This window comes from Zea mays, chromosome 8, assembly GCF_902167145.1.
Source record: "Zea mays cultivar B73 chromosome 8, Zm-B73-REFERENCE-NAM-5.0, whole genome shotgun sequence".
Taxonomy (NCBI): domain Eukaryota; kingdom Viridiplantae; phylum Streptophyta; class Magnoliopsida; order Poales; family Poaceae; genus Zea; species Zea mays.
Genome location: NC_050103.1, coordinates 15,658,769 through 15,673,368, shown reverse-complemented (window position 1 = coordinate 15,673,368; position 14,600 = coordinate 15,658,769). Strand labels below are relative to the sequence as shown.

Genomic DNA, 14,600 nt, shown 5'->3' with positions numbered 1-14,600 from the left:
ATTTTCGGGTACCGACCGGGTATTAGTGATTCCGTATCCTATCCGTATCCGAGGTTCAATATCCGGGTAATACCCGTATTCGTCCCGACAAACAAAATACCCGTATCCGTATCCGAAATTACATCCCGTTTTGGTACCCGTATCCGATACCCGTTCCGGGTACCCGTCCCGTTTTCATCCCTACCCGAGTCAGCTCGGGGTAGGGTGATGATGGCGCCTCCTGTCGACGTGGCTGGTCTGCGCCCTAGGTTGGGCGATGTGGAAGCTCCTCCGAAGCCGAGGTCGAGTCTGTCTTCTGTGGCCGAGGTCGAGTCCGAGCCCCTGGGTCGGGCGAGGCGGAGACCGACGGCTGAGGCTAGGGCGGAGTCCGAGCCCCGGGGGTCGGGCGGAGCGGAGTTCGTCGTCTTCTGGGGCTGAGCCCAAGTCCGAGCCCTGGGTCGGGCGGAGCGGAGTTCGTCGTCTTCTGGGGCTGAGCCCAAGTCCGAGCCCTGGGTCGGGCGGAGCGGAGTTCGCCGTCTTCCGGGGCTTAGCCCGAGTCCGAGCCCTGGGTCGGGCGGAGCGGAGTTCGTCGTCTTCTGGGGCTGAGCCCAAGTCCGAGCCTTGGGTCGGGCGGAGCGGAGTTCGTCGTCTTCTGGGGCTGAGCCCAAGTCCGAGCCCTGGGTCGGGCGGAGCGGAGTTCGCCGTCTTCCGGGGCTTAGCCCGAGTCCGAGCCCTGGGTTGGGCGGAGCGGAGTTCGCCGTCTTCCGGGGCTTAGCCCGAGTCCGAGCCCTGGGTCGGGCGGAGCGGAGTTTCCTACGGTGCCTGCGGCCGGGCCTGACTGCCTGTCAGCCTCACTCTATCAAGTGGCACCGCAGTCGGAGCGGCGCAGGCGGCGCTGTCTTTCTGTCAGACCGGTCAGTGGAGCGGCGAAGTGACGGCGGTCACCTCGGCTCTGTCGGCTGGGGGGCGCGCGTCAGGATAAAGGTGTCAGGCCACATTTGCATTAAATGCCCCTGCGATTTGGTCGGTCGGTGCGGTGATTTGGTCAGGGTTGCTTCTTAGCGAAGACAGGGCCTCGGGCGAGCCGGAAGTATGTTCGCCGCTGGAGGGGGGCCTCGGGCAAGGCGGAAATCCTCCGGGGTCGGTTGCCCTTGTCCGAGGCTAGGCTCGGGCGAGGCGTGATCGCGTCCTTCGAATGGACCGATTCCTGACTTAATCGCACCCATCAGGCCTTTGCAGCTTTATGCTGATGGGGGTTACCAGCTGAGAATTAGGAGCCTTGAGGGTACCCCTAATTATGGTCCCCGACACTATCCTAGTAGGTGGTAAGATGTCTAATAAAATCGATGTGATCACATCGGGTTAGTTGTTTTTGGTTCGCTCAGCTCCACCGAAAGGCAGGGGGCATATGTTGAGTACCAAAATGAGGACCGAACGGTCCGGGCCCTGGGGCCGGACGGTCCACGCGTGCGTAGAGCAGATTAGGGTTCCGAGTTTTGTGCTACGGTTGTTAGCTAAATTCACGGAATTAGCTCGGGAGATTAGTTTGTAAAGGGTCCAGCCCCCCTCCTCTATAAATACAGAGGTATACGACCGATTTGTAATCATCAATCGAATCAATAACACTTTTATCTCGATTTATTTCTTGTACAATTAGGAGTAGTTCTAGTCTATTTCTAGTTTAGCCTCTCAATCCCCAAATTCTCCGCTTCTCTTCGACTCTACGTCGATTAGAGGAGTCTAGGTCGGTCTGCCCGAGCCTAGACAACTCCTAGGATCTCTTCTCCCCGACGGGGTCCCTCCCGGGAGCGAGATGCAGGCGCCGCCGGGAAACCCTAGCCCTGCGCCAGGTCGTGGACCATCCGGCCCCTGGCCGTGGATCGTCCGCCCCTGTACAGAGAGCACCGCCACGGTTCGTGTTTAATGATTAGCATCCGAAAAAGACACCAACACGAAGGTAAATATATTATCCTAGCGAGCTACTCCTAAACATTGACCCTATAGACCAGCTGCGTGATTAAATGTTGCAGTGCCTGGTGCTGTTCTACACATAGAGGGGAAAGACCAGCGTTCTCTTCTGATCTCTTCTACGCGCGCGATTCCGCTGAAGAAATTAAAACGGCCTCCACTGTTTGCAGATCCCTTGCTGTGCTGCGTGTTGCGCCATCGCCATCTATCTCGAATCAGATTCTGTGTGCTAGCTCCAATTTGCAGGAACAGAACAGGGTTCAGTTCTCCCCAACTCTCATTTCGTTGTCAGGAATCTCGAAGCATGCAATGCATGGGAATATATATATCAATCATCGCTCGCTGAGCTTCCGTTCCACGGCACACGACGACATTCAGATACAAGCAATAATGGGGTTGTAAAACCGACTATATATAGTAGCATATTTCTAACTGGTACTAAGATAATTTATTATATACTAATAAATTTAAAGCTAAGATACTTTATTAAATCCAAAGGAAGTAGTGCCTTTTTTTAAGTGTTCCTCCACTTTAGCGTTACGTTGTAGATAAACTAGCCCTTAGGACAGTCAATGAAAAGCTATACCTGTTTGTTTCGGGTTTTTTTCAGCTTCGTTCTGGCTACTATAAACTGTTGCGAACTGCCAAACACTCGGCACTTCCACTACCGGAATCAGCTTCTTTGCCGTGTGTTCTAAACACACGGCAAAGGCTATTTTACACTCGGCAAAGCCTTTGCCGAGTGTAACACTCGGCAAAGAACGCTCGGCGAACTGTACATCGGCAACATCTTCTTTGCCGAGTACTTTTTGTCGGGCACTCGGCAAAGACTTTGCCGAGTGCCATTTGGCACTCGGCAAAGAAAAGTCACCGTCACGGCGCCAAGTGACGGTGACGGATCCTTTACCGAGTGCCAACGGCGACACTCGGCAAAGACTGGTCTAGTGGACCCCACAGCCAGTCTCTGTGCCGAGAGCCCTAGTAGGCACTCGGCAAAGGAGGTTTCTTTGCCGAGTGTCTGGTGGACTGGCACTCGGCAAAGAACCCTCCAGTGGGCCCCTTTGCCAGTCCCTTTGCCGAGTGCCTTGGCAACGGCACTCGGCAAAGACATCTTTGCCGGTTCCCAGGTTTCCTTCTTTGCCGAGTGCCATGGTCAGCACTCGGCAAAGATGGCTTTACCGGTTCCCAGGTTTCCTTCTTTGCCGAGTGCCATGGTCATAGCACTCGGCAAAGCGACCTTTGCCGAGTGTTACACTCGGCAAAGTGACCAGGATGTCCCTTTTTTATTTGTTTTTGCTGTTCCATCCAAACAAACAAAAGATATATATCATTCACATCACATTATATATCATTCGCATCACAGAATCAACACATTTATCATCAACACCATATATATCACAAATATCACCACATAAATCAGGTTTCACAGCACATAAGTCTCATTAAGTATCTCACAAGACCAAGTATAACTAACATCACCAACACTCACAAATATAAGTTTGGATCATCACAAAACAGATATAAGTCTGGATCATCACTAACATCACCAAGTATCTCACAAGACCAAGTCTAGCCAAACATCACCAACACTCACAAGACCAAGTCTGGATCATCAACGAGGTGGGCATCTGGACTGGTTCGGCGAAGGGCTGGACGAAGCATGAGGGTTGTTCGACGCCGCCGATTGACCCTGCATAGAGAGTAGATTGTATGTGTGAGAACATATGAATATATATCATGCAGTACTAAAATTTTGATACTCACAGGAGTAGTGAACTCAGCAGGGTCAGTTGCAGGGAACAACGGAGGTGGTGGAGCATGACCCTGTGCGGCGCCAAGGCTCTGCATGTACGCGAACATCTCCGCCATCCTCTTCTCCAGCTCCTCACGTTGCCTCCTCTCATCATCTAGCTGAGTCTGTAATATTTCGCCCTAATGTTACGATAATGCAAAGAGAAGATATATAAAAATTAATGAACGATGAATAGATAAGGAATAACCTGGAGTTGCTGGATACGATGCTGTGAGGTGTCCTGCCGAGGTCGTATGGCTGGGCTCGCGCTCGTGCTCCTTGCTCGCACCTGAGAGAGAGTGGGAGTGGAGGACGAGTCGATTGCCCCGTCGGCAATCCAGTACCGCCCATGCCTCTTGCCTCCTCCGACCCTCATGAGGACATCTCCGTCGATGTCCTCGGTCCTCGGATCGTAATCTGGCCCATGGACCTCCTTGGCCATTGCGGTGTACTCACTGAGTCGGCTGTGGATGGCGGGGTTGGTGTACGCCTCGGGCCCGTCATCCGGGTTGTAGGTGACGTCGGACGTCGCCTTCCCCTTGTGGGCCATGGCATATGCCGAGAACGTGGAGCAAGGCGCGCCACCATGTGCCGCCGACTGCGAGAAAACCAACGATGTGGTTAGAAATCATGTCTAATCGAAAGTTATATACCTAAATAAAAAAGAGCGCGTACCCATGCTTCCGCGTATTTGCCCAGGCTGCGGCTGCCTTGATGGTGGGAGGGACCTTGCATCAGCAAACGCCGTTCCCGGCTAGCGTTGTGCGCCTCGTCCCACTCAGACGAGCACCACCTCTGCACCATCTTCTCCCAGCACTCAGGATGCGCGGCGCACCAATGAGGAATCATCTAAAAAAATATAAGTACACCGCATATCAGAAGATAAGAATAAGCATATTTAGTACCAATAATAAAGTTTTGTATTTACCTGCAAGTACTGGTCCGCAGTCAATGACATGGTTCGGGCGTCCTTCTTGTTCACCTTCTCCCCAAGGACGGAGCCGTGGTAAGTGACGATGGCCTGGATGCGCGCCTCGTAGTGCATGTCCACGACGAGCTTCTTACAGCACGTCGTAGACACCACATCCGCCCTGGCCTCGTATCCAGCATCGCACCTGAAGAAATCCTACATACAAAGACGATGTATCCATACATTATTTAAAGAATATGCAACAAATGCGACTTATTAAACAATATAGTGCGAGGAAGACTTACCCACAGCTCTTGCTTGACCCGCTCCGCCTTGTTGTTGAATTGTCTGCCGTCCCGATCTACTGCATCGGGGGCGACGGCGTAGTGGTCGAAGGTGTATGCTGGGCTCGTCACTCCGGCGTACTCGACAAGTCCAGGGAAGTGTTCCCGGCATAGAAGGCCGAGGATGCCATTGGGGTTGCGGCCGTGACCCCCTGCAGTCTCCAAAACCATCCAAGACCTGTCCAAGTGATTAAGATGAAGTATTAGTTTCTATTATTAATTTGAACATATAATATGAAAAAGCAGCAACAGCATCTAAAGTTACCTACCTCTCTCCATCGGGTCGTATGAGCGGACGTCTGTCACGAAGTATGGGTCGCTTAGGTAGGCTCGCGGGACCTCGCAGGTAGATACTCCTCGAACCTGAGGAGCCAGAACCTGAGACGTCCTGCTGAGCGGCGTCGTCGTCGTCGTCGTCCTGCTGCGCCGCATCGTCGTCGTCCTGCTGTGCCGCATCGACAGCGGCTTGCTGCTCCACCTGCTGCTGTACGACGTCGTCCTGCTGCGCCTCCTCCTCCGTCCTACGGGTGCTCCTCCTCCCCCTCCCCCCTCCCCCTCCTCGTCCTCGTCCCACCGCCCACCATCTTTGTCCAACAACCTGCAATTAAGAGTAAACAATTAAGCACAGATAAAAAAATATGTATTTAGAAACATATGCAAAATAAATGAAATATAGCATTACATCGATTAAAAATAATCTTCATATGTGTCCGGGTTAGCCGGATCATAAGTGTCATCATCACTATCAACCATTTCATAGTCAACATCATCTGAAGGCGCAACTTCGTCATTGGCATTGCCTTCAAGTATTTCTAAGTCATTCTCATTTTGCACCTCATCATCCTCGTCATCAACAACCATTTCAATATCTACTTCCATTCCGATCGCTTCGGTTAAGTCTATCTCAAATTGCCCTTCGAGCCCATCTTCTTGGAAGAACTCTCCGTCATATGTGTCCGGGTCTAAGTTATAATCTTCATCGTTTGGAACAGGTAATTTAGCGTGCGGTGATACCTTATACACAACATCCCAACCCTTAAGATGTTGTTTCGTTTGGCACGCATATGGAAGATAATACACTTGTGTGGCCTGTTGGGCCACAATGTAGACATCGTCTCCTGTTAAGGTGGAATCCTGTCGAATTTCGACTATCCCAAGATTAGAATGTGTCCGTCTCGTAACTTCAGGGTCAAACCAATGACATTTGAATATCACTGGAGTAAGAGGTTTGGAACCATAAAAATTGAGTTCATATATTTCTTCAATTCTTCCATAATACTCGACCTCGTCAAGCCCGGGCGTAAAGACTCCAGAACACGTGGTTTTTCGATTGGGCCGACTTTGGTCGTAGCTTGTTGTGCGAAAACGGTATCCATTGATGTCATACCCAGAAAATTTCCTGACCCTATAGGCAAAGCCATTGGCTACTTGTCTCAACTCGGCACTCATAGACGGCTCTCTTTGGCCCTGCAAGTTCAAACACGCTAGATTGTTATATTATTCGCACGTAAGAGCAACTTGGAATAACAAACTAAGCACGTACCTTATGTTTAAACCAGGAAATGAAATCGGGCAATCCATTTCCCGCACCCTTTCTAAGAAGGGTATCATATTCCTGTGGAGTTGGGTCCCTTGATCGACGCCAGAATTCATGAAGAAATTGCTCCATGTATGGCGTCACCTCTTCAAGGTTGGTCAATACATATAGCATGATATGGCGCCACTCTTCATGTCTCAGGGTCTTGGTGGTCGAACCACTCGCGCTTCCGAGTTGCCCTCGAAAAATGCTGAGGTTCGATTCATTGCCGCCATCATTGTAACGAGGGGGTGGATTATGCACGCTCGGCAGTTTGTCACCATAGTAAGTTGTTGTGAAGTTTGACACCTCCTCCAGTATGTATGCCTCTGCAATGGAAGCCTCGATTTTGCATTTATTTCTACATTTCTTTCGGATACTCTTTAGACATCTCTCGATTGGATAGCACCAACGTCCCTGCACGGGCCCCCCCATTCGTGCCTCATATGGGAGATGAATAATCAAATGCTGCATCGGATTGAAGAAGCCGGGTGGAAAGATCTTCTCCAGCTTACACAGTAACACGGGTGCCATCCTTTCCAAGTCTGCAATCATGGTCCGAGCTAACTCTTTTGCACAAAGCTGGCGGAAGAAATAGCTCAACTCTGCAAGCGCTAGCCAGACATGCTCAGGGACATAGCCTCGAACCATCGCCGGAAGAATTCGTTCAATCCATATGTGGAAGTCATGACTCTTCATCCCTAAGACTCGCAGAGTAGATAAGTTCACCCCCCTACTAAGGTTAGCTGCATACCCATCAGGGAACATTAACATCTTGATCCACTGTAGTACTTCCTTCCTCTGGGCCCTGCTCAGGACGAAATCGGCCTTAGGCCTTCTCCATGTCTTACCACCACTAGGCGGCTTCATCTCTTGGTTTGGTCTATCACATAACTCTGCCAGATCCACTCTTGCCTTTACGTTATCCTTTGACTTATCAGGAATCTCCATAATTGTCGCCCAAAGTGCCTCGGCGACATTCTTTTCAGTGTGCATCACGTCAATGTTGTGTGGAAGGACCAGGTCATCATAATAGGGGAGCCGAGTCAAGCCCGACTTATGTGTCCACATATGTTGCTCACCATATCCCACAAAACCACCTTCTGGGTTGGCCACGAGACCATCTATCTGTTCGCGAACTTCGGCACCAGTCATCATTGCAGGTGGGCGGTCTGTCACCACGACACCTTTCGTAAAGTTCTTGATGTCTTGTCGGAATGCATGGTCAGGAGGGAGAAATTGTCGATGTTTATCGAATGACGAATATTTGCCACCCTTCTTCAACCAAATGAACCTAAGAGCTTCCTTGCAAACTGGGCATGGGAACTTACCGTGAACACACCAGGCGCAAAATAGCCCATACGCCGGAAAGTCATGCATGGAGTACTGGTACCAAACATGCATTTTGAAGTTTGTCTTCGTAGCTCGGTCGTACGTCCATACCCCTTCCTCCCAAGCACGGACCAATTCATCAATCAAAGGCTCCATGTACACGCCCATTTTATTCCCCGGGTGTCCAGGAATTATCAACGACACGAATATGTTCTGTCTTTGAAAGCATACGCCGGGGGGGAGATTGATGGGGATAACGAACATGGGCCAACATGTGTATGGGGCAGCGGTCATTCCATAGGGATTGAACCCATCTGTGGCCAGCGCAACACGAACATGTCGAGCCTCTTTGGCTTTCTCATGGTGAATGGCATCAAAGTGGGTCCATGCTTCACCATCGGATGCGTGAACCATCTTGTCAGGATTGTATCGTTTGCCTTTTTTGTGCCATGTCATCTGTTTCGCGGATTCCTCTGTCATGTATAGACGCTGGATCCTCGGTATGAACGGAAGGTGGCGTAGGATTGTCACGGGGATGTCGAGCTGCCTCTTCTGTCCATCACCAGAGTCTACCTCCATGAACCTAGACGATTTACACTTCGGACAGTACTTTGCCTCAGTGTGTTCTTTCCTAAATAGGACGCAGCCCTTCGGACAAGCATGTATCTGCTCATACGTCATCTTGAGTGCACGAAGGAGTTTCTGTGCCTCGTACATGCTCTTTGGCAGAACGTGATCCTCCGGAAGCAGGCTGCCAATAACTGTCAACAAACCATCGAAGGCGTCTCGACTCATGCTATACTGCGACTTGAACGCCATTATACGCCCAATGGCATCCAGTTGAGAAACCTTTGTCTTGCCGTGAAGGGGTTTCTGTGCCGCGTCAAACATGTCGTAGAATGCCTTTGCGGTCGCCTCTGGCTCGTCCTCCGTACGTCCTTCGGCGAACTGTGCCTCGTGATAGTCGTTCAACATGTCCGCTACCCCGGCATCAGCATCGTAATCCTCGACGCGTTGTCTCACCACCTCCTCTCTCGTGCGATGCGCTTCACCATGGAAGATCCACCGAGTATAGTCCGGCGTAAATCCATTCTTCCAAATATGTTCTACCATGGCCTTCTTTGGTTTTCTTTTCCGGTTGTCACATTTGCTGCACGGACAAGGGACTAGGCTAGCTCCTTTAGCAGCTTCGCCATATGCCCGTTCCACGAAAGCATCGGTCTTCCTAATCCATTCTGGGGTGACATCATTACGTCGAACGCGGCCCGTGTACATCCACTCACGGTCCTCCATCCTCTAACATATATAACCGAGTATAGTTTAATATAGACATGTAATGCATGTACACTACGTTCCTACCTTCTAATAGGTGAGTATAGGTCCTAATCCCACCCGCGGTTGCGTAGATGGAGTTAGTTTCCATGCTCTACTCCGATCCGAGATAGAATTTCGGCAGCACCTCCCCGCTGTTCTCCGGATACACGTCCTGGCAGGGAGAGTGTACTGTCCGGAGAACAACAGGGAGGTGACGCCGAAACTCTTTCTCGGACCGGAGTAGAGCATGGAAACTAACACCATCTACGCAACCGCGGGCTGTCCAAAAAACGTGGACAATTCGAAACTGATACATTTGTAGATATGCAAAGATCTGCATATCTACACCGTATCACTTTCGAACGGGAGACGCCTAACTGGGTTAGGTGATCTACGACCATGATGCGGATGTAGAGGTTATACCTAGGGTGGCGGTGGAGTCAGGCTGGTGGGGCTGTGGCGGGTCGGTGCAGTGGCGACGGGACGCGGTGCAGGGAGACCCGCAGCGGCTAGGAAGACAAGTATCTTCTCTGTAAAAAAGAAACACAAGTCTGTTAATACAAAAGCCTAGCAACAGAAAATTTCGGCAGCACCTCCCCTGCACGGGGAGGTTTCAAAATCCTGCAAATAAAACTATCAGCACGATGGCTGACATCCACGCATAATTCAACGGCACGATGGCCGGCAATCCACAATACTAAAACTAATCATTTCATATAAATCATACACGTATAACATAAATCAAGTAATCACCTTAGAGGTTTCGGCACGGTCGAGACGACGGGTCGCGGGCGAGGCGCCTGGCGGGCGAGGGCACGGCGGGCGCGACTGCGGCGAGCGCGAGGGCGGGCACGGCACGACGAGCGCGGGCCTGGGCGGGGCGAGCGCGGCGTGGGCGTGGGCGCGGCGGCGTGGGCGCGAGCACGGGCAAGCGTGGGCGCGGGAGAGTGTGGGCGCGAGCGCGGGCGAGCGTGGGCGCGGGCGAGCGTGGGCGAGCGTGAGCGCGCGCGGCGTGGGCGAGCGAGGGCACGGGCGCGACGGCGTCGCGGCGGCGCGGCGGCGTCGCGGCGGCGCGGCGGCGAGCGAGGGCACGGGCGCGACGGGCGCGGGCGACCGCGACTGGCGAGGGCCGGCGAGGGCCGGCGACGGCGAAGGCGGGCGAGGGCCGGCGAGGGCCGGCGAGGGCGGGCGCAGGCGACCGCGGCTGGCGAGGGCCGGCGACGGCGAAGGCGGGCGCGGGCGGCCGCGGCTGGCGAGGGCCGGCGAGGGCGGGCGCGGGCGTCCGGCGAGGGCGCGGCGCGGTGGGGCGGCGAGCCGGCGACGGTGCGGGGCGGCGGCGGTAGCGCAGGGAGGCGGCGGCGGCGCGAGTTAGCGAGAGCAGAGAAAGAAAGGAGGAAGAAGGGTGCGGGCGAAGTATATTCGCCTACTTTGCCGAGTGCCCGTGATCTGGCACTCGGCAAAGTTTTTTTTTTTAATTTTTAAAATAAACTTTGCCGAGTGCCAGATCGGTGGCACTCGGCAAAGGATCCTTTGCCGAGCGTCTGCCATCTGACACTCGACAAAGATGAACTTACACATCTTTGCCGAGTGTCAACCATTAGACACTCGGCAAAGTATATTTTTATTTTTTTGATTTTGTCTCTCAAAATTTTTGTGGTATGTTCCTACACTATGTAGACCTACATGTATCATTTGTGGACAATTTTAACAGAGTATTCAATCGTTAGTAGATTTAGTTCGTTTATTTGAATTTCTTCGGAAAATTTAGATTTGAACTGCAGGTCACTCGAAACTTGGAAAACCGTGCATGCAAAAATGATATTCATGTTACTTAGCATAAGTTACGACCGATTCCAGGAGCGGACCGGAAACTTCGAGCAACATGCTCACTAAACATGGCCGTGAACTTGGCATCCACATGTTTAAAAATTGTATAAAACACAAACAAAGTCAGAAAATCATGAAACTTGTCCACGTGTCATGATATCATATGTACAGGCTGTGATAAAAATTTTAGAATGTTTGGAGAAAGTTGTGAGACACTATGTGTAGAAACCTAAGAGGACTACACATGAAATCATAGAGTTTCAATGTGAATCTAGAAGGTTTCTACAGATAGTGTCTCACAACTTTCTCCAAATACTCTAAAATTTTTATCATAGCCTATACATATGATATCATGACACGGGGACAAGTTTCATGATTTTCTGACTTTGTTTGTGTTTTATACAATTTTTAAACATGTGGATGCCAAGTTCACGGCCATGTTTAGTGAGCATGTTGCTCGAAGTTTCCGGTACGCTTCTGAAATCGGTCGTAACTTATGATAAGTAACATGAATATCATTTTTGCATGCACGGTTTTCCAAGTTTCGAGTGACCTGCAGTTCAAATTTGAATTTTCCGAAGAATTTCAAAAAACGAACTAAATCTACTAACGATTGAAAACTATGTTATAATTGTTCACAAATGATACATGTAGGTCTACATAGTGTAGGAACATAACACAAAAAGTTTGGGAGACAAAATCAAAAAAATAAAAATATACTTTGCCGAGTGTCTGGATAAGACACTCGGTAAATCATCCTTTGCCGAGTGCCAGATGCGCGGCACTCGGCAAAGAAGCATCTTTGCCGAGAGCCGACTGTTGGCACTCGGCAAAGACTGACGGCCGTCAGCTTTGGGACGGCCGCTGACGGCCCTTTGCCGAGAGCCCCATTTGCCGAGTGTTTGACACTCGGCAAACATGGATTTGCCGAGTGTGGACCTGTACCGAGTGTCCTACGCTCGGTAAAGACGCTCGTTACCGAGAGCCAAGCTTTGCCGAGTGCGGATCTCGGCAAAGCCGTCTTTGCCTAGTGCCCGAGAAAAGGCACTCGGCAAAGCGTCCGGCACTCGGCAAAGGCTCTGATTCCGGTAGTGTTCAGACCGTTTCTATAATAATCGATTTGATAAAAACAATCCAAAATCGATATGAACATAAATGAAGACGGTGTCGCCAAATGTTAAAATCATCAACAGTTCTAGACAGCATAGCACGTGGAGATCAGAGGACAATTCAGACTGGAGTTATTTCGACGCGCGGTTCCCATAAACTCGCAGGGAATATTATTTCCTTCTCATCTGATTTTCGTCTACGCGCGATTCGCCTGATGAAAACACGCGCGCGCGGCTTCCACTGTTTGCTGTGCTGCGTGTTGTAGCTCGAATCGGATTCTGTGCTAGTAGTGGATCCAATTTGCAGGAATAGAACAGGTTCAGCTATAGCTGTCCCTCCACGTCCGTCAATTCCCTCCACGACGCGTACTATACTCTCATTTCGTTGTCAGGAATATATAGCTTTGCTTATATATATATGTAACACACATCTCTATATCAATCATCGCTCGCTGAGCTTCCGTTGTTGCACAGCACATCGATCGACGACGATATCGGGAAGCAATATGGGGTTGGCCTTGTCGCGGCTGGAGGAGATTAGGACGCAGTACCGCATGGCAGCGGAAGACGGCGAGGCTGACAGTCCGGCACCGGCGCCAGTGTCGCCGACCGGTGCTGCTGCTGCTTCCGGCGGCGGCACTGAAAAGAAGAAGCAGGCGGACGACTCGTCGTCGTCGTCAAAGACGACAGAATGGGTTCCTCATAAGTTCTCTGAGATCGTCGGTCAAAGACGACCTGGTGAGGATATGTTCCGAGGGATCTACCTTCCACGATCGGATCAGCAGCCGAAAACAAAGGTAAACTAAGAGCTAGTCCGGGAACCTCAATTTCTCAAAGGATTTTCATTTTTCAAAGAAAAATTAGTTTATTTTTCTATAGGAAATTTGAAATCTCTTGACAAAATTAGAGTTCCTAAACTAGTCCTAAATAATTAATTAATACGACAGGAGCGGGGGAGGATAGGATAGGACAGGAGAAGAGAGCGAGCATTATTTAATTGGAAAACACATGGATGGATGGATGTATTTTTTAGGCTTTGTTCGGTTATTCCTATTATACATGGATCGGATGAGATTGGAAAAAATGTAGAAATTTTTTGATTTGTTTAGAATTTAAAACCATCTAATATCACTTAATCCATATATATGGATTGATTGGTAACCGAACAAGCCCTTATTATTTTCCATTAATCCATGCATGCAGAAGTACTGGGTAGATGGGAGAAATGCCAACTGCTTCATGCTGTTCCCTAAAGGATTCAGCATCACCTGGGGTTCGGACGCAAGGTACTGGAGTTGGCGCAAGCTCACACAAGAAGAGAAAAGGTCGTCGTACTCTCCTATACTACATACTAGCACTGCACGCACCTCTAGCTTGCACCTGGAACTGATCCGCCGCCGGCCGGCTCTTGAATAACTGGTTATTCAACAGAGAGATCGACCCCGAGGAGGCCAAAATGGAGATGGAGGTGGCGTACCTCAAGGACGTGTGCTGGCTGGAGATCCGTGCGAAGCTGGAGATGTCCCACCTCACTCCGGGATTCACCTACGTCGTCGACTTTGTAGCCAAGCTCGAACAGAACGGCTACGGCTGGTCCGAGCCGGTGGACCTCCAGATCAATTGTCCCGGCGACGTCGACAGGAAGCCGCGGAAGGAGAGTCTATGGAAGACGGTTGACGGGAAAAAGTGGTCGTACGTCAATGTCGGGGAGGTGGAGGCGGCCGGGCAAAATGGGGAGATGGAGATCGCCATGCTCAGGTTAGGTGGGGACTGGAAGAGAGGACTCGTCCTCAGGTGCATCAAGATTACCCCAAAACCCTAGCTAGCTAGCTAGGTTCACCGGCTATAAACGACGACGACGACGATCTACGTACTCCGACTGCATGCATGCGCGCGCCTCTGCTGCCGTACGTGCACCGTAATACTTAGCTTACTTGTGCTATTAGTGCTATAGTACTACGTACTACTACTATTTATAATAAGATGAATAAATGCCATATTCATGGCCATGCGTGGAATAATATGCACTCACACTGTCTACTCTCTCTCTCTCTGTCTTATAAAATCTATGATGGTCAAACTTCCTATCGATATTAATTTTTGAAATAAGTCTACTACACATTCAACAATCTCTAGAACATCTTGAGATAATGGAAGAGCAAGGTAACCTAGATGTGTCTCAGCTTAAGCAAAGAATGCCTCTCTTGTGTGAAGGCTCGCGGATTCTTGAGGAAGATGGGATTTATCGGAAACAAATATCTCATGAAAATTGTTTACTCAAAGGTGATGTGATTTTTTTTTCATAGAATTGCCAATGGGAGGAAAAGAAAAATTAGTATTCTATTTCTTGGAAAAGATGGAGGGAGAATTGAAGGAGATAAGAATGTTCTAGAACATGCTGTCCAATTCTATTCTGACCAATTTAGTCTTGCTCCTAGCAATATGTTCC

General features: G+C 50.4%; 1 protein-coding gene across 1 annotated transcript; it reads left to right on the top strand.

Moving 5' to 3' along the window:
• Nucleotides 1-12,595: 12,595 nt before the first annotated feature.
• On the top strand, nt 12,596-14,198 carry LOC100273627 (Lectin-like protein). The gene is made up of 3 exons (NM_001148043.2): nt 12,596-12,948; nt 13,355-13,476; nt 13,583-14,198. Exons 1-3 carry the CDS (start codon nt 12,658-12,660, stop codon nt 13,971-13,973), a joined length of 804 nt encoding a protein of 267 aa, NP_001141515.2. The 5' UTR covers nt 12,596-12,657; the 3' UTR covers nt 13,974-14,198.
• Nucleotides 14,199-14,600: the final 402 nt, after the last annotated feature.